Source organism: Propithecus coquereli, unplaced genomic scaffold (assembly GCF_000956105.1).
Source record: "Propithecus coquereli isolate 6110/MARCELLA unplaced genomic scaffold, Pcoq_1.0 Scaffold299, whole genome shotgun sequence".
Taxonomy (NCBI): Eukaryota; Metazoa; Chordata; class Mammalia; order Primates; family Indriidae; genus Propithecus; species Propithecus coquereli.
The window spans coordinates 4,154,509-4,181,491 of NW_012148607.1; the positions used below are offsets into that span (position 1 = coordinate 4,154,509).

Here is a 26,983-nt window from a genome sequence, read left to right on the forward strand (position 1 = left end):
AGACCTGGTGGGCCTGATGTCATTTTGCAAATGTATAGAGAGCATCTGGGGGCCATTTGTTCTTAAAAATTACGTGGATGTTGGCACAGGTGTTTGCCCTGATTGGAGAAGTTTGGGACTCCAGGACACTGGCACGTGCAGACTCTGGGCCCATCTGCCCTCCCCACTTTCACTGGGAAACAAAACCTAATAATGATTTGTAGATAAATAAAATGCAAATATCGTAGAATTTGTACACAAGAATTTGTATTATAAAACAATATACTATAAGTATAAAATAATTTTTTACATGTGTTGAGATTATGTTGCAAATAATTTAAATAGCATCAGTTTACAAAGAGCATGTCCCAAATAAAATGTTAGTGCACACATTTCCAGTCGGTCCTGTATACATTTGCTGTTGCAGTAGGATTACTTAATCCACAATGCGCATCTTAAAGTCTCAGTCCCTGGAAAATTACGGGCCAACGATAACGTCAATGCAAATATGCAATCCTACACTTTGTGTAGGTAACACTTTGTAAGGTTAACCCCCCAACCCAAAACAAACTAAATTGATAACGATCGAGCTAAAGTAAACACAATTTATAAAAAAAGAAAAAAGCAAGAACAGCAGCATGACCAACTCCACATAAAGCAGACAATTCACTGCTAACAAAGCCGCCTTCCTGCAAATAGCAGGCATTCCAGCTGTTGGCACGTGGGCACATGCAGGAGGTTTGCTGGGTTGCCAGGGCTTCCCGGGCAGCCAGGCTTCCTAGTAGAATGCTAAAGTAGAGTTTTTAGTAAACTCTACATGCCAATGTTAGTTTTCAAATGCTAAATTTTGGTGACCTTCATTTAGAAGGTTACCGTAAATAGCCCATAATTGGACCTAAAAAGAAAAGTTAATGAAATTTATAATTGTTTTCCCAACACAACTGAAGAAAGGGCTCGTGTTTTGGCACTGTCCAAGACCCATCCGGGTGTCCAGTGGGCTGTGGAACTAAATGGGTCTGTGTTTGCTTGGTGGTGTCACCTGTTTCAAGTGATCCTGAAAATTGTTGTGTGTTTTTCGTAGCCAATCTGTAGACTTGGGGCTGCTGCTTTTGGAGAAGTCCTTCTTTAGAGCAGGCTGGTGAGACCAAGGTGAGGACATGCCACGTATGCGTGTATTTACAGCCCCCCCTCCTATGTGCCAGACCCTTCGACACATGCTGAGGATACAATCACAAAAGGACAGACATCATGCCTTGGAATATATAGCCTGAAAGTGGGAGAGATTGTGTCATGGCAGAAACTTGAAGACTCAAAGCCTCAAGGCATTTGTCCAAAGAATGGGGACCAACCTACTTTTTTTGTTGGCAAGGCCTGTGTTTTACTGAGGTTCCTCTTAGAGACTCAGTGTATGATTTAGCAACATGCCCGGTGACATCTGACCCATGTTGAGGTTCCTGGAGAGTGGTGTTTCTTTTTGGGGTCAGTTTCCAGATAACAGCTACAGAGGCACAGGGAAGTGCAAGGAGGATCTGATTTGGCCATAAGGAGGCACAACCCCGATTGCACATTTTTTTTCTGCATGTGCTAATAATTACCCAGTCTAAGAAAAATGTTAAAATGACAGAAGTTGCCTTTTCCTTTTCCATTTTGAAGGGAGAGATATAACTAAACTATCTCCTCTCCCCACTGACCACCCCACCACACACACACACACACACACACACACAGTGCCCAGCCGTTGCCCAGCGGCAAACGTGCGTGCCTCCCCCGTGAGGGTTACACTCTTGCATAGCCTCCTGTACCTCTCCTTTGTGTAGCCTTCAACTTCCTTGCAATACTTGGGCCCTGTCTCCTTTTGGACTGTGAGCTTCTTGTGGGCAAGGACCACAGTTATAAATGGTTGACATCACTGCAAATAATTGGCTTTCCATAAATATTTAAAAAAATAAATAACATACACATAATGATGTGTATGTTGTGTTGCATTATTAATATAACAGGGAAAGGCATGGGCAGGGGCTGGGTCTTCCTTGAAGGGAATTTTGTTTCCATGATCCCAGAAGGAGGCAGGCCCCCCACAGGAACTCAGCACTGATGGGCAGCCTGAGTCAGAAGTGGATTCACTCCAGGTTGAGACTATTTGGGCAGATGTACTGAGTAGTGTGAACGTGCATGGAGGTTCTACCTAGGTTGGGTTGGGAAGGAAGTGAAACCAGAAGGGAGGGGTGAACCCCTGGACTTTGAAGTATTTCTCTTGGAGAAGGTTTTCTTCTCTAGCACTGCGTTATGGGAGGAGCAAGAAATACCTCCTTTAAGGCCGAAGATAGAAGAGGCTGAAGAGCAGCCTAATGCAGCCTCTCAAATTACGTGGACACAGCTGTGGTCCTACTGCGCACCCCCAGTAGGCAACTCTCGCTACATACCACTTCTTGTGTGGGTGCTTTGACACCCCATCTGGTCTATACGAGTCTGCTGATCGTGCACTTGGATGTTGTAACGAGGTCAAATTGCTGTGAAAGTTTCCGAATGCCAGCTCTCTGTTTTTGTCCTTGTCTCTTTGTAACAGTTCTCAGACGAGTGCTGGCCCATGGACCACATTCTGAATAGCACTAGCCTGGTGGGCTAACAGACAAAGAGGGTTGGCGGGGTAGATGGCTGATGTCACGACTGAGGTCTGAATTGAGTCTGTGGTGTGGTGGATAAAGTGACAAGGAAATTAAGGTCACAGGGGAAGTCCTGCAGGTGTTCGGGAGGGTTGTCTCTGAGGATATGCTCCTTTTCCCTTCACCATTCAGAACATGCTGTATTTTTACGTAGACTGGGGCACAGAAGGTACATGGTGAAGGGACTCTGCCCTGTGCCTTTCCAACACAGGCCTTGTTGATGTGTGTACCGTCTGCACATTGTCTACAACAACACATCAAGACTCTTTTTTTTTTGAGACAGAGCCTCACTTTCTTGTCTGGGCTAGAGTGCCGTGGCATCAGCCTAGCTCACGGCAACCTCAAACTCCTGGGCTCAAGCAATCCTACTGCCTCAACCTCCCGAGTAGCTGGGACCACAGGCATGCGCCACCATGCCCGGCTAATTTTTTCTGTTTTTAGTTGTTTGGCCAATTTCTTTCTATTTTTAGTAGAGACAGGGTCTTGCTCTTGCTCAGGCTGGTCTCCAACCCCTGAGCTCAAACAATCCGCCCGCCTCAGCCTCCCAGAGTGCTAGAATTACAGGCCTGAGCCACCGCGCCTGGCTCAAGACTCTTAAACTATCTCAGAATAGAGTCTATCTTTCCTACAGAGTGATTTCAGGCCTTTCTGGGGTGGTGATGGGAAGGACAGACCTCCTCTAAAATGATGGTGTATTAAGGTGGTGGCGCTGGCCTCCTTTGCCAGGTGTGACCAGTATGTGCCGTACTGGACCCCAGGCACTCAGAAGGCCCCAGACTATGGGAGATCTGCTGTGTGCTGGTTGATTTGGGGCTGGGCCTGCTTTTCTCTATGTTGGACCATCCCCCACCTTCCATGTGACCTCTGCTATTGTCCTTCTTCAGTGAGTAGAGCTGGGGAGGGGCAGAGAAGGGAGTGGGCTGACAGGAACAGCAGACTGCTAGGGAGTGGGTGGGAGGCCGGGTGGGCACTCACTCTGGAGGGATGAGGGATGCCTGGCCAAGGCCCACGTAGTTTCTGCTTTAGATGGTGGTACTCCTGGGGAAATCTCCCTTTCCCTTATCCCAGGTTTAAATCAAGGGACTGCGTGACCTTTCACCCTGATGTTTGTGTAGAAGTCAAGGATGGGGCTGGCAGTGCCTGGCTGGGCTTCCGCAGTCCCAGGGCAATGGGACAATGCGAGACGGGGCAAAAGCTGGCACTGCCTGTGGCCACAGCTCATGGGCGCCTGTGAACCTCGTTCTCCTGAGCTAGAGGGGACAGTGCTTCTTAAAACATCAAATGGACTTTATTTTTTAGAACAGTTTTAGATTTATAGAAAAATAGAGAAGATAGTACAGAGAGTTCCCACATATCCCATACCCAGTTTCCCCTATTATTATCATCTTACATTAGTATGGTATAATTGCCCCAACTAATGAACCAATATTGATACATTATTATTAACTAAAGTCCATAGTTTGTTTAGATTTCCTCAGTTTTTCCCCGTGTCCCTTTTCTATTCCAAGATCCTATTGCTGGATACCACATTACATTTAGTAATTTAAGCTCCTCTAGGCTGTGACAGTTTCCTGGGATTTCCTCGCTTTGATGACTTTGACAACTTTGAGGAGTACTGGTCAGGTATTCTGTAGGACCTCCATGTATTGGCATTTGCCTGGTGGTTTTCTCATGATTAGACCGCGGTCATGGGTTTTGAGGAGGAAGACCACAAAGGTGACGTGCCCTTCTCATCCCAGCATATCGAGCACACATAGTATCAATTTGACTTACCGCTGTCGGTACTGGCCTTGATCACCTAGCCGAGGTAGTATTTGTCCATTTTCTCCATGATAAAGTTGTATTTTCCCCTTCCCTTTCTATATTGTGTACTCTTTAGAAGTTGCTATACAAAGTCCATGCTTAAGGAGTGGGGATTTACGCTCTCCTTCCTTGAAAGCAGAGTATGTACATAAATTGTTTGGAATTCTTCTGAAAGGGAGATTTGTCTCTCCTCTTCTCAGTTATTGACCTAGTCTATCATTTATCACTGTGGACTCATGTATATTTATTCCATACTTTGAGTTATAATCCAATACTACTTTATTGATTTTCTTGCTCAAAATTGTTCCTGCTTTGGCCATTGGGAGCTCTTTCACTTGGCTCCCGTGTTCCTTTGACGTACCCCCACCAATGCAGAGGTTTTTGTTGTTGTTTGTCTGTGCTTTAGCATGTCCTTCTTGGCACTAACAAGATGCTCCAGATTCGGCTTGTGTATTTCCTGCTCCAGTCTTGGAATCAGCCATCTCTCCAAGGGGCCCTGGTTTCTTTTATTTGAGGATGGTATTAGAAATCAAAATCTGGGTGCCAGGTGTGCTCACTGCTACTGGGGTGTCATTACTTCTAGGCCTTCTCAGCTGACAGAGCAAAGAAATATACAAGGGCTGTCCGGAAAGTATGCAGCCATGTAATATGTTCTTGTTATATTAACAATGGCTGGATACTTTCTGGACAGCCCTCGTATGTGTATATGCTAACTTGTGTTTGTACATGTATCTATAAATATTTCTATACATAATTATTTGTATTTATATTAAGCTAAACATGAGTTCATAGGATGTCTCCAACTCTAATGCATTACCACATGGATTAGGGGCAGTGCTTTTTATCTGAGAACTACCCCTCTCCCTCACCAGGCACACACAACATTCATCCCTATTGTTTGAATTTTTTTTTTAAGAGATGGGATCTCACTATATTGCCCAGGCTGGAGTGCAGTGGCTATTGACAGGCACAATCATAATGCACTGCAATCTTGAACTCCTGGCCTCAAGTGATCCTTTCACCCCAGCCTCCCAAGTAGCTGAAACTACAGATATGCCATTGCACCCAGCTGATTTTAAATATATATATATATATTTAGAAAAAAATCACATATGATAGTGGGAGCCTATCCATAATTAGAATTAAATGTACTTTATGAAAATAATAAAAGGTTAACAGTGAATTCACCTCAAGCATCAGGTTTCTAAAAAGGCTACTTGGGGGAATAGAGTTTTTTCCTGGTAAGAATAGCCAGGAAAACTCTGAAATAGAAGATTAACAAAGAGTGCTCCATCAAAAAGTAAAATGTGGCAAATTTTTTTTCCAAATTATTTTTCCAAATTGGCCACAACAGTATCTCCCATTCCACATGTTCTTCTTACAATGGGAGCTTGACATCTGTCCCATTGAGAAGTGGGGTCACGTCTCCTCTCCTTGGATTCGGATGGGATTATGACTCACTTGTAATCAAAAGAATGCAGAGATCGTGATGTTGTGTGTTTTCCAAGGCTATGTCACAAAAGGTGAGGTGGTTTCTACTTTGTTTGTGGAAGCACTCGCACTGTAACCTAGAGCTGCCATCTACACAGTCTGGCTTCTCTGAAGCTGCCATGCTGTGAGGAAGCCTGAACCAGCCCGTGCAGAGAGGCCACATAAAGAAGCCTTAAGGCTACATGAAGAGAAGGAGATGCCTGGCCAGCCCCCAACGGCTCTAGCTCCTCTCTCTCCCCTCCAGCACCGTTCCAGTTCTGGTTACTGTCTGACAATACTGGTCAGGTAATACTGGTTCTGAATAAGCCAGAACCATTCAACAGTGACTTTCCAAATTCTTGACTCACAGAGACCGTGAGATAAAACAATTATTGTTTTAAGTGACTATGGTATGAAGTCGTTTATTTCATAGCAATATTTGCCAGAATATAAAAACATATCTAAAGTCAATAATTAAGACAATGTGGTACTGGCACACAAATAGACCAATAGAACAGAAGAGAAGATCCTGAAATGGACCCAAATATACTTAGGAATATAGCACACATAAAAAGTGGTATCTCAAATCAGTGGGAAAAGTTGGGCTTTTCCACAAATAGTGTTGCAATAACTGGGTAATCATCCAGAAAGAAAGAAAATAAAGTTGAACCTATACATTATTTATCAAAATAAACTCCAACTGGGTTAAAGGTTTTTTTTTTTTAGATGATGTCTCACTCTGTTGCCTGGGCGAGTGCCGTGGCATCAGCCTAGCTCACAGAAACCTCAAACTCTTAGGCTCAAGCGATCCTCCTGCCTCAGCCTCCCAAGTAGCTGGGACTATAGGCACACACCACCACATCCAGATAAAGTTTTCTATTTTTAATTGCCCAGCTAATTTTTTTTTCCTATTTTTAGAGATGGGGTCTCGCTCTTGCTCAGGCTGGTCTCGAACTCCTGAGCTAAAGCAATCCTCCCACCTTGGCCTCTCAGGGTGCTAGGATTATAGGCGTGAACCGCTGTGCCCAGCCTTAAAGATTTAAAAATAAAAATAAAGTCACGCAAAATAACTAAAGAAAACATGGATGAATTCTTTTGTAACTTTAGATTGGATGGACCTTTCTTAGTAAAACTCAAAATTCACAGACCTTAAAAGAAAATCTAATCAAATTTACTACACGTAAAAAATCTAAAAGGCAAAAATATGAGACAAATGTCAAAAATATTTGTAACTCATATTACAGATTAGAAATCAATAAATTATAAACCAATAAAACCTCATAAAATCCAATAGGCAAATGGATTATGGGCAAAGATTATGAAAAAGATAAAAGGTTAACATATAATTTCATGATTATGAAAAGTTTATAAAAAAAAATACAAACGGCCCCTTAACATGCTCAACCTCACTCACCTTGAGAGTAATAAAACAAAATAAAATTCTTCCTCACTACCATCCTCACCTATCAATTTGACAGAAATCCACGAGTTTTATAACACCCTGTCTTGGCGAGGTTGTGGAGAAGTAGTCATGCTCATATACAGCGCATGTTGGTATAACTCTCATGGAGGGCAACTTGGGAATATCTGTCAAAATCATAAATACATTTACCCTTGACTCACAATTGCACCCTTGGGAATTTATCCTACAGATATACTCGCACAGTACAAAATGTCATGGTTATTCATTATAGCATTATATGTAATGACAGAAGATTAAGAATAACTCATGTCAATCAACAGGGAACTGGTTAAATAAATGTTGTATTATACAGCTATAAAAATAGTTGAAGAAACTCTCTAAGTCTATACACTGATTTTTTTTGTTTGTTTTTTAAAGAGACAGGGTCTCACTCTGTTGCTCAGGCTGGTCTCCAACTCCTGGGGTTCAAGTGATCCTCCTGCCTCGGCCTCCCAAAGTGCTGAGATTACAGGCATGAGCTACTGTACCTGGTTATATATTGATTTTCGAAAGCTCTCCAAGCCACATTACTTAGTAGGTGAAAAAAACAAGGGGCAGAACAGTGTATATAGTATGTTATTTTTCGCCTAAGCAAGAAAAAAGTAAGAATATCCAAGGACTGTGTGGAAAGTATCCAGCCATTGTTAATATAACAAGAACGGTTTGCGCGACATCTGTGTAACCTGGCAGCCAAGGAGAGTGGACCGTACTCGTCAGTGGGGCACTACACGCCATTGGGTGAGCACATGTACTGTGTGGCCGTCGCATTCAAAATGACTGAGCGAGTAGAGCAACGAATCTGCATCGAATTTTGCATTAAGCTTGAACATTCCACCGCAGAAACTATTTCGATGATCCAGAAGGCTTTCGGGGACAATACAGTGAGTGAAGCACAAATAAAAGTGTGGCACAAACGCTTCAAAGATGATCAAGAATCTATTGAAAGTGGTCCACGTTCCGAAGGCCTACAACAAGCAGAACACCTGAGAATGTTGAACGTGTTGAACGGGTTAGGTTACGAGACTGGGAGAACTGTGGAGGTCCCAAGGTGCCTACTTTGAAGGTAAATGAGGCATCATTGTCCTATGTACAGTGTTTCCTGTATCTTTTATCTTCTTCAATAAATGTCTCCATTTTTCACATTACATGGCTGGATACTTTCCGGACAGACGTCATTATTATTCATACTGCTTGTGCAGGTGGAGTATCCCCTATCTGAAATACTTGGGACCAGAGTGTTTCAGATTTTGGATTTTTTTTTTTTGATTTTGGAATATTTGCATCTACGTGATTTGGTATCTTGAGGCTAAGACCCAAGCCTAAACATGAAATTCATTTATACACATAACCTGAAGATAATTTTATAAAACACTTTCAGTAAAGTGTGTGACCTGTCACATGAGGTCCCGTGTGAAATTTTCCACTTGAGGCATCACGTGGGCACTCAAAAGCCTTTGGATTTTGGAGCATCTAGGATTTCAAATTTTTGGATTAGAGATGTTCAGTCTGTATTGGGGTAAGTTGAAGTCTGTGGTGGTATCAAGTTCTACTTTTGGGGGCATGCTCAGCTGAAAGCCAGTCCAAGCAGTATTTTCTTGATTTTTCTTTCATTTTAGGAAAGTAAAATCTCATCCTCTGTGGCCCCATCAGTGGGCTGGGCCCATTGTTCTTCACGTGACCCTCATGTTCAAGAGGGACAGAAAAGCCTGACTCCCCAGCTTCCACCAGTCTCCATTAATAGGCGGCTTAGACAACGAACTGATTTATATCCCTTGCAACATTCATTTTGGTCTTCCATGTGGCTCCTTAGACTGCCCTGAGGGTTTTAGACCTCAAGTAAATACACTACAAGGGCTTTCCGTAAAGTGTCCACCCATTATTAACACACTGAGAATGATTGCATGGCTGGATACTTCCTGGACATCCGCCAGATATATGTGGAAATATTTGACAGACTCTTTTGAAAATGTCTATGAATTTGATTTAATTTTCTGTGTAGACAAGGTCCGCAGTCTTCTTGCAGAAATGGTGGCGCAATTGAGACCCATTCAGGTGAAATTGTCATGCAAATTATGCACAAAAAAGCTGGTGAAATTTAGGGCTGGATCAACAGAGACTGTGTTGAGGGTGGGGAAGAGAATGAATCCAAGTTGCCCCCCAAAACTGACCTCAGGGCCATTTGAATTGAAGTGTCAAATAGGTCCTCTTCTAAGTAACAGAGACTCCTCCAAAGTAAATCTGCCATGTTGACGTGGACTATTTGGGTGTCTATGCAATTATGTCTCAAAATAAACACAGTAGGAGTCCCAACTTTGCTTCTTGGATTTAAGTCAAACTATTATATATAAACTATGAAAAGTCAGTATGTGAAGTTGAAAACTGCTTTGTTTTGCTTAGTCATTTTTAAAGGAAATGGGTAGTTCCAATTTTCCTCCCAAATTACATTCCTATGTTCTCCTAAAGCATGCCCTTGTGTTGGCTCCTAGAATATTTTGAAAAGTATTTAAAATATTTCTTTGTTATGTGCAACTGCAAACGCTGGTGTCTTTGTATATCCCGTAAGTGCCTTAACTCTCTCTACTGTTTGTTACAATTGCTTTTTGAAGAACCAAGTAAATTTTGCCCAAACAACATTATGAAGTTTTCTTTTGGTTGAAACAAGCAACACATTAACCAGATTCCTCCGTTCTGTCTTTGCCTGAAATTGACTTTACTGGTTAAACATTCTTCATATTGATCAGCAAAGAAAGGAAAAGTATCTTTTTCTTATTGTCGAAAAAAAAAAAGAAAGTAATTCTTTTAATATTTTTTTTTAGGTTAGTAGTAACAATGGTACTTCCACTTAACTTCAGCAGCAACTAAAGCCATCTTGTCAATTCAAAAACAAATTTTGCTGTTTTTCCAGGAAATAACTCTGTAGCGAGAGGAAGTTTATTAGCAAATGCTTTTGGAACATCAGGCTGTGTCTGAATCTGTGTCCCTGAAGTTAGCAAGTGAGTGTGTGCTTGTGTTTTCACTCTGGTCTGAAAAGATGTGCCAGGTGTTTGTGACAAGCTGTGATGAGGACAGTAGATTACTTGGAATCCATTGTGTTCCTTTCCTTGTTGGAAAAAGAAAGCTTCTAAAAACAAGCCCTTATTTAAAGGAAGCCCTAGTTAATTCAACAGGCTTTGAATGAAGTCCCTTTTATACAAACTGCTTGACAAAGGCCATTTGGCCCTGTGGAGTCCTGTGAGGTCAGAAGCTGAAATCAACGCCCCACACAGGGTTCAGACAGTTTGAAGTTCAGGACTTATTAAAGCATAACAAACTTTTACTTACCATGGTCAGAATGAAATTACTCAGCAATGCAGTCTTGCATTGCTAGAACACCAACCAACCTCAATTACAATGGCTAACAATTATTAAACATTTACAGGTGCCAGGAAAAGGTGTTAGCTACACTTCATGGACTCCCACCCTTTTGAGATAGGTTTCATTATTATTTATATTATCTCCATTCTGTAGACACAGAAACTGATGCATCCTCAGGTTAGTAAAGTGATGGAGCTCGGTGTTGACCCCAGACAGTCTGAGCCACAGCCGGGGAGTTTAACTATGCACTGGCCTGTTGGACTGTGTTACCTAGGCAGGAAGCGGGTTAAAAGTCTCTGCTGGCATACACAGGGAGGGTGCAATCGTCCACACACGTCATCCCTCAAATTCTTGAAAATGATTTAAGGAAATCAGTCCTTATGTACTCAGAAAGCATTAGAGATTTTATTCTGAACAAACAAGGAGCGTGAGTATTATGACGGGGCAAGGCCTTTGAAAAGGTGGGGGCAGACCAGGAGAGATGGGCGGGCGAGGATCTGAAGGGCCTCTAGCCTTTAAGATACACCAGGTCCTTGCTTCACCCCAGGTCACTCTGAAATCCTAGAACCAACAGCACACCCAGTAGCACTAGACACAAGTGACTCATTGTCCTTCTGCCTCAAACAATAGCAGCCTGCTTAGCATACAAAACACATTTTATGAGGGACAGCTGCCACCACAGGCCACAGCCACACTCTCCTCACAGGAGCCACTCTCCTCTTGCCTCCTGGTTGTCCAGTCTTATTTTAATTGTTGGTTTGAGGATAAGAGGTAGTGACAACACAAGTCCATTAGGCTCACTCCTCATTTACTTTCCTTGTTTCCACCGGGGATTAGGAAAGCTTTGAAGGCAGCAATCCAACTCCGCCCTTTTCTTAACCCTTCTCTCCTGAGGTCATATTGGCACTTTGCCAGCTCCACCCTCCCCCACCGTGAGGAAGGGACACTTGTCCCCACTGAGTGTGTGCTGCTGCAACAACACGCTGGTGTGGGCGTCCTGCCCCCAGGGGACAGACCTCTCCTTCCGGGCTTAAGTGGCATCTGCCACCAGTGAATTTCTACATGGGAACTGCTCCAACATCCCTGGGGACTCAGATGGGCACCGAGGTTCCTACTTCTCCCTTTCTAACAGGGCTTCCATGAGAAAGCAAGAAAGTGGCAGAGATGACTCTTGGAATTGCCGGGGCCCAGAGAGGCAGTGTGGTGGGCAGCTGTCTAGCTGGTCCACCACCTCTGGCCACTTGCATGGACATGACATCCTCAGGAGAGGCTGTGGCAATCTCTGCCAAGCCTGCCAAGCTTTGTTCCTCTGAGACCTGATTACCCAGAGATAACTAACCACGGGGGCCCAGAGACTGCTACATCCTTCCTCTGTGCATGTGTGATGTCTAATTATCTTGGTATATCTGATGTGGCAGGTTGGAGCTGGTGGCCGGGGAAGAAACTGTCTCATGAAGCTGGATGTTGGATCTGATGTGGCAACTCTATGAGGTAATTATACCGGAGTTTCAGGGGGGTGTGGTTGGTATGTAAGAGGCTTGGTCAGGTCAGCTCACTCTTGTAGCTTCGTGGGGTGCCCTGGGCCTGGATAGTCTTGCTGCCCTTCGGGAAGTGAGAAGACCCTAGAAGCTGCAATCAGGAAATGTTTTGCTAGTTTCAGTCCTCCTGAGAATCTCCGCTGAGCATATATCCTTTGAGCTTATCCTGTGAACTGTGACTTCTTAGGGGTAACTGGGTCAGGGGGCTCATTTTCGCCAAGCTTCAAGCCCAGTCCTTTGTGGGACTGCAGGGATGCTTCAAATGCTGGGGCATGTCCGGGAGGTCAGGCGTGGCAGACCAGGAGTGGGGAAAGGCAGCCTCCAGGGAGGTGGAGACTGAGCAAAGGAGGAAGAGTGTGGTGTTCCCCTAAGGATGCTTCTAAGTCCCAAGGAGGTGCTGACTCCTCTATGGAAGGCTGGAAGTGGCCGGAAGCATGGGAGACCGGCAGCCTCCTCTAGAGCCTTGTAGAGAGAAAGTACTCTCTACCCATCCACAAGGGTCCTTTGTTTACAATGAGCAGAGTGAAAAGGGTTAACACCAGCTCTAACCTGGAGTGAGCAAGTGAGCCCCGGGAACTAACCATTCATCCACCCAAGTGTTTCTTGAGCATCTATCAGGGCAGGCCTGTGAGCACATTCGAGAATGGTGACTGGTGCGCACACGTGTCTTCCTGCTCTCCTCAGCTTCTCAAAGGGGCTCTGCAGCCACCCCAAGGCGGAGGCCCCGGCTGGAAGTCCTGTCTGCTGCAGGCGGGGGTGTGGGTCGGGACGGGGCACCCAGCTTTTGGCCTGTTCAGCATCCATTCCTGGTCTTCTGGTAGCAGCGCCCTGAGCTTCCTTTGGGAAATACAACCCCATCTTTGAAAGGAAGGTGATTGCTTTCTGTCACTCGGAATGATTGTGAGGAATCGAACACCTTGATGGTCAACTGTACCCCCAGGAGCAGAGGGGTGTGGCTGGGATGTAACTAAACAGGTGCTGGACGTGGGGTCAGAAGCCTGGGTTGAATCCTAGCTCTGTTGCTCATTAACAGAGCTCTTAGAATGCCATCCTTGGACCTCTGCTTCAGAAGGCCAAGTTAATCACACACTTCGGATAAGAGAAAAACCGCCTTTGGTCTCTAGCCCCTGCCTCCGGGTCACCCCATGGTTCAAATGCTGGGACTTTATCGAGAACTGCGTCCTTCAGGGAACTTCCATTTTCATGTGGCGACATCTGCCCAACACATCCTGTTTTCTCCCCTCGCCCTGTCTAGGCCACCAACAATCCATCCTGAAATCCACGGATCCTACCACCTTTCCGGCTCCCCCTGCCCGCTGTGCCCTGGGGGGGGGGGGGGGTTCCACGGTTTCTCGTGGCAACCACGCTCTTCTCGGCAGCTGGCCCCCTGGCCCTGCTCTCGCTTGATCCTTTCTGCCAGGCAAATCCCCACCCCTGCACTTGGAGTGGCTGGAAGAGGAAAAGACTCAGGCTCCCCAGCTGACCATGGCCACCCCTCAGCGGGGACCTGATGCGGACTGGCAGACCCATGCTCTCGCCCAGGCTCACACCTCCTCTCCTCCACCTCGGCGCCCTCTTCCTGCGCTTCACTCTCAGCTGAGGACAAACACTGCTGCTCATGTCTCTGGAAAACAGAAGCTGGCGGAAGAACACTTCCTTGGAAGGACACCGAAGACCTAATGGATTACCTGCGCAGGTCACCTGCCCCTGCGACTCAAGGGTCTCTCCCGCTCCTGCCAGGCCAGGCCTCCCTGCGCACGTGACCCCGCCCTCTGGATTCCTCTAGGCCTTCACACTTGTGTCGTTCTCCTCTCTTCCTGCCACATCACCTTTCCAGTGTCTCCTGGCTTGCTCCGATCAGCACACACGCGGTCTCACAGCTCCTTGCCTGGGTCCCACCCGCTCCGCAGTGTCTGCCCCATTTCTCTGCTCCTTTTATAGCAGAACTCCTTGGAACAGTGGCCTCCGCTTCCTCTGCTCCCATACACCTGCGTCGCTCCAGCTGGGCTTTTGTCCCCAACACGCTGTCTTGTCTCTTGAAACTGCTTTTGTCTAGGTCACCAGTGACCTCCACTTGACCAGTTTCAAAGGTCAATTCTAGTCTATATCTTCACTGACTGCAGCATTTGGCTAACGGCAAATCAGGCCCTCGCCCTGGGAAAGCTGTCCTCTCTTGCCAGGATGCTGTCTCAGTGTTTGCCTCCGGCCACGCTGCCCTCCTCACTCTCCTTTCCCACTTTTTCTCACCACCCGACCTCTACTTCTGCATATTCCAGGGCTCTGCTTGTCTCTCCACACTCCTCCCTGGGATCCCACCCAGATGCCTGGCTTTAAAAGCCATCCACATTTTTCTGGTTCCCAAATGCACATTCCCCACTTCGCACTGCATCCAGGCTGGTCTCCCCACTGCCTGCTCCGAGTGACACTTGGATGTCTCCCCGGTGTCTAACTGAGCTCCTGGGTGCCCCCCGCCCCCAGAGTCTTCCCACTTCACTAAACAACGGCTCTCGCGTTCCAGTGGCTCAGGCCACCACTTAGAATTATTCCTGATTCCCTTCCTTATCGCAAACCCCACATCTAATCAGCAAATCCTGTCAGCTTCACCTTCACAACTTACCTGGAATCTGTGTGCTTCTCCCATCTCCTGACTTCTCCGATGCCCTGTGTCCTCTCCCCTGGATGGTTGGTGACACCTTCTAACTGGCCCCCCAGCTTCCACCCTGGCCTCTGCGGGTCCATTCTGCACACCAAAGACACAGCAATCCCTTTAAAATGTGAAGAAGATCGGTCCTTTGCCCACATGATCAGTGGCTTCCCTTCTCAGGCAGAGACTCCCCCACCCCAACCCTGAGGCCCTACAGGTGGCTCCTGGCTCACCTCCAGTGCGGGTTGTTCCACTCTCCTCCCCTTTCTGCACTCCATTCAGGTACGTGTTTGTCCTGGCCGTTCCCTTCGCCTGGAACACTCTTCCCTTAGGCACTGGCACAATAGCTGTCTTGCCCTTACCCAGATCTCAGCTCACACGTGCCCTCTTCAGTGAGCTCCCTCTTTTTCCATCCGAAGTAGCAGTCTCTGCTCATGCTCCCTTGAAGCTATCGTGAAGCTATTTTACTTTCTTCATAGCACTCACCGTTATCTGAAACAACCATACTTATTTCTTTACTTGTGTATTATCCATCTTCTTCCCCACCAGAAGGAAGTTTGTTGGTACAAACTCTGTCCCCGGTAGTTAGCACAGGTCCCACCACCTGGTTGCCTGGGTTGCCACAGAAGGTTGTAAAGGTTGTTCACTGCACCAGAGCTCCTGGCCGAGGAGCTGGTGGGAGCTGATACAGCCGCCTGCTATCTTGCAATGTGTGCCATGTGGACTGGCTGTGGCTCGGTGGGGGGCATTCAAATAATATTCATTGAATAAATGACTGAATGATGGATGTGCAGAGCCTTTGCTTATTGTCTTCTGCAAGGGGCAGAGCCTGCAAAGCCTGGGAGGCCAGGGAATAGAGGAGAAAACAGTCTGGTGTGGCTGGAGCAGAGGGTGAAGGTGTTGCCCAGGCAAGGTGGGAGAGGTGGAAAGGGTCATTGGCGGTGAGCATTCAGATCCATCCTGAGACATTCCAGGCCATGCACGAACCTGCCTGCTCCTTCCAGCTGGTTCTACCACGCCCCCCACCTGCAATCCCTCTCGGTAGCCCTGGCTGCAGCCATGCCCTGCGGGTCCCTGTGAATTCCAGTACCTCTAGGACTGAGCAGGGGCAGTCCTTCCTTCCTTAGGTGTTTACTGAGAGCCTGCCCTGGGTCAGGCACTGTGCTGGGTGCTGGGAGCCCAGAGGCTGTCAAAGCTTGGCCTCGCCCTGGGAGAGCTCCCAGGCTAAGGGGGTGGGGCGGGGTGGGGGCAGCGGGAGGCGGGGAGGCAGTGCCGGAAGAAATGATCACAGATCCCTAGAGAAGTGCTGCACAGAGGGTGCTCTGGGCTCAGAAGAGGCGGGGCTTGTAGGTAGAAGGCTGCAGGGAAGGTGACTCCTGAACTGGGTGTTGAAGGACAAGGAGGCGCCAGGCCCAGGGACAAACAAGGAGGCAACCGGGAGTCGGGGAGCACCGCGGGAGAGGTTCAGAGTCTGGCTTGTGGGGTCGCAGGATCCTTGAGGTCCAGACAAACACACACATGCACACACACACGTTTGCAGGCAATTTTGGAGTGTTCTTAGTCCCTCTGGTTTTGCCTGGGAAGAATGCCCTTCCTTCTCTCTGGTTCCAGCCCACCGCCTTCACGGGCCTGCAAAACTCCCTGCAACTCTGGACTTTGTACCTGTTACCGGAAATTCACTTGTTTATTGGGGCCACCAGCCTGAGCAGCTGTGTGCTGCGGTGTCTGCCCCTTCTAGGGCCCACTGAACCCCTCTCTGGATCCCAGCTGTACCACCCCCAGCATGGGGATGGGGGTGAGGACTGAACCCATAAAATTCTTGTCAAAAGCTTGGGAAGATACAGAATGAGTCCTCCCTATTGGAAGCGCTGCCTGCTGCCCCGCCTCCGCCCCACCTGCAGCTTGCCCCACCTGCTGCCTCCACAGGTGAGTCAAGTGGCAGCTCGGGCCCGCCCACCACTCCAGGTTCTGCCGGCCCCAGCCGGAAGCTTCCTCCACGGACTATGTACAGTTCCTGACGGTGGGAGCAGAGGGGGAAGCCACTGGGGGGCTGCGAGGGGGTACCCAGGCTCTGCAAGATCCCCAGGGGCTCCTGGCAGCAGGAAAGAGGTACAGATCAGAGCGGGGTATGTGTGTGCAGAGCAGGGGCATGCGCTTGTTAGTGGAGGAAAGTGTGACCTGAGGGGGTGGGGTGACATGTGTGTGTGCGTGTGTGTGTGTGTGTGTGTGTGTGTGTGTGTGTGTGTGTGCAGGGGGACGGGCAGCTCAGTGTGGGCTGTGAGTTCAGAGGCCTTTTGGGGAGTGTGTATGTGCCCTTGGAAAGTTATGGTACCTGTATGTTTGTGTGTGTCTGTGTCTCCTTGGGAAGAATTCCCAGGGACAGGGCGGGGAGGAAAGGAATAGGCGTAAAGTCTTAGAAACGTCAAATTGGATTCAATTCATTCCAATTTAATAAATCGTCATTATTTGAGGACCTAGTGCCGGGGGTGAGGCCCACAGTAGGCTAATGAATGAACCAGCAGTTTACTGCTCCTTCCTAAGGCGCCCCCACCCCCTTCATCTCACACGCTTGGCTCTGAGTGGCTGAGTGCCCAGCTCCGTGCGGCACCAGGGCACAGATGTATCAGCCAGTCCTGGCCCTCGGGGAGCTGTCCGCCTGGCAATGGCCAGTTCTGACTGGTGGTTGACTGGGCAGGACAGTGCTGGGGTCACCTGGGGGTGGGACCCTGGGACAAGCTCACGGGCAAGTATGGTCTGATTTGGCTGTGCTGGGCAGGGGTCCGAAAGGCTGAGGAGGGGAGTGTCCGGGAAGCGAGAGGGTGGGTGAGTCTGGAAGGGTGTGCTAGCCGTCTGGGTGTGGGGGAGGGACCTGCGGGGAAGAGGGGGAGGGGCGGCTTGAGGACCACGGGCTGGCTTGCAAGGCTTGAAGGACGCTCTGAGGAGTCTGCAGGCAGCGCTGAGGGTACGGGGAGCTCTTGACGGAGTTTTAAGCAGGCAAGTGATGGGGGCAGATTTGGGCTTTCGACCCATCACTCTGGGGGACAGAGCAGAGGTGGGGAGAGACCAGTGGGAGATTCTGGCTAGAGTCAAGGTCTGGGGTGAAGGTGGCTTGGACTCAGCAGTGGCAGCAGGTGGGGAGGAGGGGCAGAGTCGTTCCAATGATATTTAGAGGAAGAACTGATAGGGCTTGACGCCAGGTTGGACATGAGGAGCGAGGGTGTCTTTAAAGTATCTGTGTCAACGAATATGACAGATAACTCCCCTCAACTAGGTGCTTCTCTCCTAGGCGCTTCTCTAGCCTGGCTACTCTGCTCCCAGTGACTCCCTGGAATCTGGTACATACTCTCCAGCCCTAGCTGCTCCTCCAGGTATGTCTCTAACGCTGCTGCTCTTCCTCTAGAGACTCCCCAGATTCAGGTGGGCCTCCCCAGACACACCTTTGATTCAGGTGCTCCTCCTCCAGGTGGTCCCAAGCCTAGGCGATCTTCCTCTTGCTACTCCCCTAATCCAGGCATTCTTCCTCTAAGTGTTCTGGCCCTGGGGATTCCCATCCAGGTAATTTCCTGGCTCAGGTGATGCTCGTTTGGATGCTCCATGGCTCAAGCCTCCCTCTGGGGGCACAGTGTGGCGTCTGATGGGTAGAGGTGGATGGACAGGGGTTTGAGGTGGAGGAGCAGTGGCTCCCACTCAGGAACAGAAAGGCCTCTGCCCTGGGTGGGGACATGCATCATGCTCCCCATGTGTGGTCTCCACTTGGCTGGGGAGCCAGGACCTACCTCTGCCCCATCTCCTGTCGTCAGCTTGCCAAGTGGTACGGCAGGCTGGGCTCTGGTGCAATCTGGGGTTTGGTTGAGTCAGTTCACCATTCTCGGCCTTAGAGCCCTCATCTGCAAAGGGGGGTAATGCTCACACCCACATTACGGGGTTTTATGAGCCTGGTGCCTGAATCATAAGGAGTGCGCAATAAGTTCTAGAATTTATTTATTTTTCTAGTATCTTCTAGAGCTGGACTCTGCAACCGTCCCTTACAAATGGCCAGTTGCTGTGGGCTCAGCTTGTTTCTCTTCTGTGGACACCTGGTGTGGCCAGCTCTTTCGTCCCCAGCATTTGTGCAGCACCAACATGGCTGCGAGTGTGACCTGGCGCGTGCACCCTGCGGCCATCCCTGACACCTACACGTCCCTGTATTTTCCAGGACTGGCGCCCTGGGGCTGCCTCACATCTGGGGTGTCTCCTTGGAGCCGGGCTCTTTCTGGAGGCTGAGGTTCACCAGCGTCGTCAGGCTCCTCCATGAATGAGACAAACCAAAGTGAGTGGCCATGGGGCGGTGACTGGGGGAGGCTGCCCTTAGATGCTGGGCTTAGTGGGAAGGACCCTGCCTGCACTCCTCTTGGTGTCCCCAGAGAGCCCCATCTGAGGCTCACACATGATGCTGTCCTTTTCTCCACAGCCATTATGGGGCCCTCAGAGCTCCCCACGGCATCAGCCATGGCCCCTGGACCAGGCACTGGGGTCCGGGCATGGCCGGTGCTGGTTGGGGTTGTGCTGGGGGCTGTGGTCCTCTCTCTCCTCATCGCACTTGCTGCCAAATGCCACCTCTGTCGCCGGTACTATGCCAGCTATCGGCACCGCCCACTGCCTGAGACAGGGAGGGGGAACCGCCCAGAGTTGGGCGAAGATGAGGATGATGATGGCTTCATTGAGGACAATTATATTCAACCTGGAGCCAGCGAGCTGGGGACAGAGGGTAGCAGGGAACACTTCTCCCTCTGAGCCCCAATCTTTGGACACTGCCCCCTCCCTCCATACCTGACAGCTTAAGGACAGTGGCTACTACGTGGGAGCCTTGAGTCTCAGGGACAGAGACAGAGGGCTTAAAGGTTGACCAGGGGTTGAGCAATCCTCCTTTCCCTAACATTAGCCACCAAAGTGACAATGACTTCTCTTTTGCTCAATAACACTCAATGGCTCCTTGCTGTTCTCAGGACAAAGCCTAACAAAGGCTTGAGTATGGAAAAAGTCCCTCTGTAATCTGCCCTCTTGATTTCCTTCCTTGCCTCTCCCTGTGTGACTAAATGTTTGTCATTCCCCGCACACCACCCCATGCAGTTTCTCCATGTACCTCTGTTCACATTGTTCCCTTGCCTAAACCCTCTATGACAGTGATGAAAACCCCAGTCACTAGGCCCCGCGTGGCCTGCCTACTTGCCAGCATTTCAAATGTGCTCAGATGATAACATTTGGGCAGGTGAAAACCAGTGCCAAGCTCCTTAATGAAATTTTTTCCTATCAATGAAGTGGGTATTCTGGTTATAATATATTATGTTTTTCACAGGGATTAATAAACCTATTTTCATTTTGAATAAAAAGTCATAGCTCATTTTTATTTTTCTTGAACTGAAACTTAACACTCATAGCTGGAAGACACTGCTCAGACGTCCCCTCCTCCAGGGCACCTTCCATGAGCCCATTCCTCTCATAACACCCTGTGAGTCCTGGCCACATTTTATTTTAATCTTTATTACAATGTGCACTTACCCCTTGCTGCGCCTGTCCCCACAGCCAGACTGAGCTCTCTGGGGTCCCCGGCTGTGTCTTGTTCTGTATCCTCAGATTCTTGCACAAGGCAGATGGCAGATAAATAGTCTGACTCACTGTGGCTGAGAGTGAATGATGAAAGGTGAGGAAGTGGAGTCCGACGTGGAAGACTTTACAAGAGTCTTGATGAGAGGGGAGCACAGAGTCGTAGTGGCTGGTGGGGAAACTGAGCAAGGGAGGTAGGTTTAAGGTGGGAGACACTTGAGTTAAGCTGCTCTCTATTTGCAACCAACATAAAGAATTTGGGGGAAAATCCTGGCTGTGGCACAGAATCAAAGGGACAGCTGACTCGGGAGGGCAGGAAGCCAGGTGGTCCCAGCAGCCAGAGGTCAGTCATTGTACCTCTAGCGCTCTGTCACTTAGGGGCACAGGACTCCCAAACTCTGGATGCCAAGTTTCAGTTCTCAGGAAGAGAATCTGTTTAGCCCAGTTTGGGTAAAGTATCCACCACTGGTCCAATCAGCCAAGGCGGGTTGGGGGCGCAGCACATCTGTGGTTTGGGAGCCCACTCATTCATTGCAGGTCATTCCCAGACAAGGGCAGTCCTCATGGGCCAGGCGGCCACCCCCACCTGTGTTCTCCCGCACGTGGTGTCAGCCTTTGAGGAAGGAGCCAGCAGAGAAGGCAAGTGTGCCATGGCTAACGGGCGAGGTGCTTGAGGAAGAGGCAGGGGGATAAGGGGCGCCCACGGCAGTGAGGAAGCCCGGGGTGGACCGGATGGGTGAGGGCCTCGGATGCCAGGACGCAGAGCTCACATTTCAACCTGAGTTCAGGCTCGTCTGTGGCAAGGGAGTATCATAATCATAATAGGGAAGTCCTTCTGGCTGCTGTGCAGAGAGGGGTTGGAGGGGAGAGACAGGGAGGGAGGTGATTAGACCTGATTAAGGTGTGGCATGGGAACAGAGACTCCAGGGACGGGAGGGAAGCAGAGTTGACTTTGGATATGGGGAGTAGGAAGGCATCAACAAAGCTGCCCTGGCTTCTGATGGGGTGGCTGGGTGCACTGAGGAAGAACAGGCTGGGGGAAAGGGGGTTCAATGTTGGATGCAGGATTTCCATGGGGAGGTGCCCAGGGATAGCCGGGTTCCCAGGGGAGAAGTCCAGGCCAGTGACGTGGGTTTGGGAATACTCAGTATTCGCGTCATTGAGGGCAGGAGTGGATGAAATCTCCAGGGCAGGGCGGAGCGGGAGGAGGTGTTGAGGACCTAGTGGGGGACATGCATGGAGTATCAGCAGAGGAGACTGGGAGGAAGCAGCCAGAGGGGGGGAGGGAGACCAGCTTACGTAGCCCTAGGCCGGCAGTCGTTCCTGAGTCCAGAGACACATGGGAGGAGCAGAGGCTGCCCCGGCAGCAGACCTAAGGGGCTGAGGGCATGTATGGCCTCCAAGGGAAGAGCTGCTGCCCCCACCCACAGGCTCCTTCGATCCTCGCACAGAGAGGCTGCCTAGCATGCAGTTCTGTGCCGAGAGCGGCTCGGCTGTCCCTGTTTTCACGTACTCTTTGGGACCCCAGTAAAGGCCTCTGAAGGATCCAGGAGAGAGTGAGGGCCAGAACCCAGATCAGCAATTGCTCCTCCCAAGCCCGTACCCCACAAGGGTCCACAAGCTGGGGCTTCCTCAGACAACCTACAGTGGGTGACAAGACTGGCTGAGCAGGGCCCTGGAGTCACAAGAACCCCGGACCCTGTCCTTCATGACCACCTGTGATTAGAGGACTCTTTCCCACTGTGTTCTGTGTTCCGCATGCCTGGCCCCAGATGCAAAGACAGCATGGCCTGGGTCCACAGGCTCAAAGGGCTGGGGGTGCTGGAGCTGCTTGGGGGCCTGAGATTCGGCCAGGCCCTCTCTGCTGTGGCCCCTCCAGCGTCAGGCCCAGCCTGGCCCTACACCTTGTCGCCTACTCCCCAGCAGCTGCTACTGCCTACTCTGCCCTGGGAACCCCAACCCAGACCTGACCATGGGGGTCAATCCAGACACCTGCTGCCTCAGCCTGCTGCCTGGAAGGACAAAGCCATGTAGCTTATCCTGGGTGAAGGGCACAGAAATTCCAGCAGTGGTGAAGTGAGTTGAGAGCACAGGTTACTTGGATTCAAATCCCAGCTCTGCCATGCACATGCTGTGGGGCCTTGGGCAAGTTACTTAGCACCTCAGTGTTCCAACCTCTCAGTAAGATGGGGGTCCTAACATCACCTACCTCCTATGGGTGTTAGCAGGAGTAAGTGAGTTTCTATGCAAAATGGAATAGAGCAAGTGCTAGTTACATCACTAAGGGCACCCCCAGGGCACTGGCTCCCCACAAGGGGTAACCGGTGTTAATCCTGAGGGAGGAGATGCCAAGCCTCCTCCTGCCTCATTTACTTCCTGGCTGGGGATTTGAACATCTCTGTTTCTCAGGACTCAGATGGTAAGATCTGGTCAGGAGAGCAAAGGATTTGAATTAGAATCTCTGATGCTGCAGAATATAATAACACAAACAACAACACTAGTATTAGTGTTCTAAGGCACTGATGTTGTTCTAGCGCTTTCTTCTAACAGTCCTGCTGGGCAGGCAACCCCCTTTCATAGGTCGAGATGCTGCTCAAGCAAGTTAACTGCAAGTGCCTGCTTCACCCAGGAGTAACGCTGTGATCTCACTGCGGAGAAATGATAAAACAGACTCAGGAAGCTCTCGCTTGTCGGACTCGCTCCTGTCTTGCTTGGGCTGGCTCCTCCCACCCCCAGCGAATGGGGCTGAGAAGTTTCAGGGTGCAAGCTCCAGTCTGGGGGAGCAGGCCGTGAAGGCAGAGCTGGCAGGTCTCATCGGTGTCTGGGCCTGGCCCTCAGCATCTGTGGCCCGTCCCTGGGGCTGCTGCCAAGGCTGTGCCCAGGAGAGTCTCACAGTCCTCTGGAGAAGAGCCAAGAAGGCAGCCCCTGTCCTTGCGGAGGAATCGGGGCATGAGGAGACATGTGCAGGTCCCCTGGGGCCTGGAGGATGCTCCTCAGGGGAAACTTGAGCGTCCCGAGAAAGCCCCGGTCTCCTGTGGGATGGGACTGGATATGATGTGAGGACCACCTGGACTGGCCCGGATTTGGCAGTTTCTAGAATGTATTCTTCCAGTATCAGACATGCAGGTGACACGGCTGAGCACCTGGAGTTTGTTAAGCCCAGGAGGGACATGTGTCAGCTTTCTCTACACTTCGCCTGCCACCTGATGGGAGCCTCTAGGCTCAGGCCGCTCTCCCCTGTCTCCCCATCAGCCCCTTCTCGCCTTTTCTCTTCGTTCGAAACCAGTTTGGATTTCAGGGTCTGGCCGCTTCTTCGTGCTATTCCTTCTTCCTGGGATACTCTTCCCACCCTCGCTAGCTTGGCAGCTTCTCATCCCTCGGTGGCCAGCCAAGATGGGCTGTTTGGCTATTTCTGGGGTTGTTTGGCCATTTCGTCTTATTTTTCTAAGGCCAATCCCCAGCTCCATACGGCAGCCACCAAGTCCCAAATCCTGTCTGGCCACAGGACTCTACTTCCCTGGTTAAAATCTTTCCATGGTTTTCAGTTCCTGAGGACAAAGTCCGAATTCCTCTGCTGGGTGAGTGATGAGTTGCAGAAGTTCAGCCAGATAGTAAGGCGGGGTGAAGACAGGAGGGGCAGCTTTAGAGGGAGCAAGCGGAGAGGCTGGTGGGCCGCTGATTGTCACGTAGACCGAGGAGGGCTTTAGAGAAATGGTTTGAGCTGGCGGAAGGCAGAGGCTGTGGGAAGTCTGCTTTCGTGACTGAGGAGGTGGAAGCATTTCTGCCCGGCCTGTGCCTCCACCCAGCTCGTACTGTCACTGTCTCCCGTTAGAGTTGGGTGTACAGGTGCCGACTTCCGCTACCTTGTGGGCTAAGCCCTTTAGGGGCACAAGCCCTCATCTCAACCTCACATTGTCCCAGGAGAGGCTGGCGCTGGCCTTGCCCACGGCAGCTGCTCCATCAGGGGTTTATGCTAACGCTCCCCCTCCCCACCTTCTAGGCCCTGTGCATCTGTTTTCCTTTAGTTTCTTAAAAGAAATATTGTGAGAATTGTGAAACAGTCTGACCTTGTCTCAGATGAAAGGAAAAGGAATTTCTCCCCATACTACAGACGGGCGTTCTGTGGTCCTCTAACAGCCCCGGAGCTGGTCATAGTGAGAGATCCCTTTGGGAACCCGGGAAGAATGAGAACTTCTGGGGTAGAGAGCACAGGGCCTCGGGGGGCCAAAAGATTCCGGGACAACAGGGGTAGTGGCCTAACTCCCCCTGCCCCAAGTTATAGGGGGTCTCTCCCTGCCCCTTGCACACACTTGCCTGCTGGCCAAGCCGGAGTTCTTCCCCCATCCAACAAAGCACCGACTGTGCGTCCGGCTCATGCCGGGAACTAGGGGTGCACAGACAAGTGGGCGCAGACCCCGTGGGAGGAGCTCACCTCCTGATCGGGGAGACAGGCACACAGAGAAAGAGCCACAGACGGGAGCCACGATGCAGGTGTTACGGGCACAGGTGAGGGCAGCTCACGAGTTTAAGGGGAGAGGGTCAGGGAAGACGCCACAGAGGATGTGGAGAAGAACAAGGCAAAGAGAACAGAACATCCAAGGAAGTGAGAGAACACGGCAAGTTCGTGGCTCGTAGGGAGAGTGAGACCAAACCGTGTCAGGGAGCCTGTGAGAGATGGGGAGCCGTTGGAAGGTTTTAAGGTAGATTTTCATTTTGGTTTTTAGGACAATCACTGTGGCTCAAGCGTGTGTGTGTGGGGGGGTGCGGCTGGGAGAAGGGGATTTGAGAGGAGAAGAGAGCAAACGCAGGGAGAATAGTAAGGAGGATGGTGTGCGAGTCGAGCAAAGAGAGAGGGTCCCTTCGAGGTAGTGGGTATGAAAACGTGGGTTCAAGGTCTGCGAGGGGAGCCAGAGGAGTTGGTGATTTGCGATTGGACTTGTGTGTAGAGAAAGTCAAGCTGCCATGGCTGTCTTGGGCCGCCCGAGGTTTCTCGCCTGGATGCCTGCTGAGCGGTGGCACCTCCAGACGGGACGGAGGAGCTAGTTAGTTCCAGATGAGAGGAGGAGGATTTCGAATACGCTGAGCAGAGTGGCCCATAGAACACCCAGGGAGAGGTGTGTCCTTGGCGTTCTGTCCTTCTCTCCTGGTCTCCTCTGGCTGCTCCCTCCCACAGTTTGCGACACCTTTGCCCTCACCGTCAGCCCAGCATTTTCTCCAGGAGACATCCTTGACCTTGCCTGCTGAAAGCAATTTTTTCTCATCAAAGCCTCTGTAGCTCTAGGGTAACGTCTCTTTGGAGACAGGTCTCCTTTCCCTGCCTCTCATGGGTATCTTCCACGGGGCTCCGTGCAACCCGCACCTTGCAAAGCAGGAAGTGATGACAAAGTAACCTTGGGCACTGCTTCCAGTGGAACTTTATTGTTGCCACCCCAGGAAATGTAACCGCACACCACAGAAGGGGAGCTCCCTTCCACGGCTGACTCCAAGCAGGAAGTGACTCTTACCTGCCCAGGAGCCCAGGAGCCCAGGAGTGGGCCAGCTGGGGCAGGGACTGCAGACGCAGGATGTTCTGGTTCAGGGGTGGGGTGGGGAGCTGCAGGGAAGCAGCTGAAGGGATGCAGTGTGAGGGAGGAGCATTCTGCAGAGAGACCAGCTCCCGACAGCCCAGTACCGAAGACCTCATCCTGAACCCGCGAGCGAGCAAACGCGAAGGACTCCTGTCCCCACACCATCTCCCCGGGACAGCAAACCCACCGCCTTCCCAAAGCTCAGCATCCACTCAACCTGCTCCCCTCCAGTGCCTGGCTGAGGGGACCTCTGCGGCGCTGGGTATAAGGCTGAGACAGGAGCGAAGAGCTCACTTTGGACAGGTGGGGCGTGGGGGAGGGGGTCTCTGGGGTGAGATGGTGAGGCGATGACAAGACCGTAGCAGCCACCATTTTATGGCACATCTGCCATGAGTCCAGTCCTTCCATACACTTGACGTTTAATCCTCACAGTCGATGACAACCACGAACTGCAAGCGCCTGCGGCTAGAGAGGCTAAGTAACTTGCCCCAGTCCCCCAGCTGCCGAGTGCTCCGGGGGGAGGCCACGCTAGGTCTGTCCTGTTCCAGAGCCCCTGTTCCTCCCACTTTGCCACCAGTTACTCTCCTCGACGGGTGGTCCCTGGTGCCGTCTGGGGTGGGCAACAGTCATCCCTGTGGAAAGCCCTGGTGGGTGCTGCAGGACAGGGTTTGAGGGGTGCTGGAAATGGGGGCCAAGAATGTTCAGGGACCCCAGACACAGACAGGCTGTTCCATGCACACAAATACTCCATTCCAAGGAGGCACACACTAACCGTCCCGGGGTGTGGATGTGTGGGCGCACACGGGCTCTTAATCACATATCACACAGTCCCACCGAGGGCTGCCACAGCTCTGGGCACACGCTCACTAGCCACACACGTATGCACATATGCACCACGCACGCACACACCCAGCACGATT

General features: G+C 50.3%; 1 protein-coding gene across 1 annotated transcript; it reads left to right on the forward strand.

Annotated features, from left to right (window-relative positions):
• The first annotated feature begins 18,228 nt into the window (after positions 1-18,228).
• Positions 18,229-19,932, forward strand: LOC105814062 (chromosome unknown open reading frame, human C1orf210). Its single transcript, XM_012648945.1, has 3 exons — positions 18,229-18,281; positions 19,109-19,222; positions 19,364-19,932. The coding sequence occupies exons 2-3, from the start codon at positions 19,204-19,206 to the stop codon at positions 19,684-19,686; spliced, it is 342 nt and encodes a 113-aa protein (XP_012504399.1). The 5' UTR covers positions 18,229-18,281; positions 19,109-19,203; the 3' UTR covers positions 19,687-19,932.
• Positions 19,933-26,983: the final 7,051 nt, after the last annotated feature.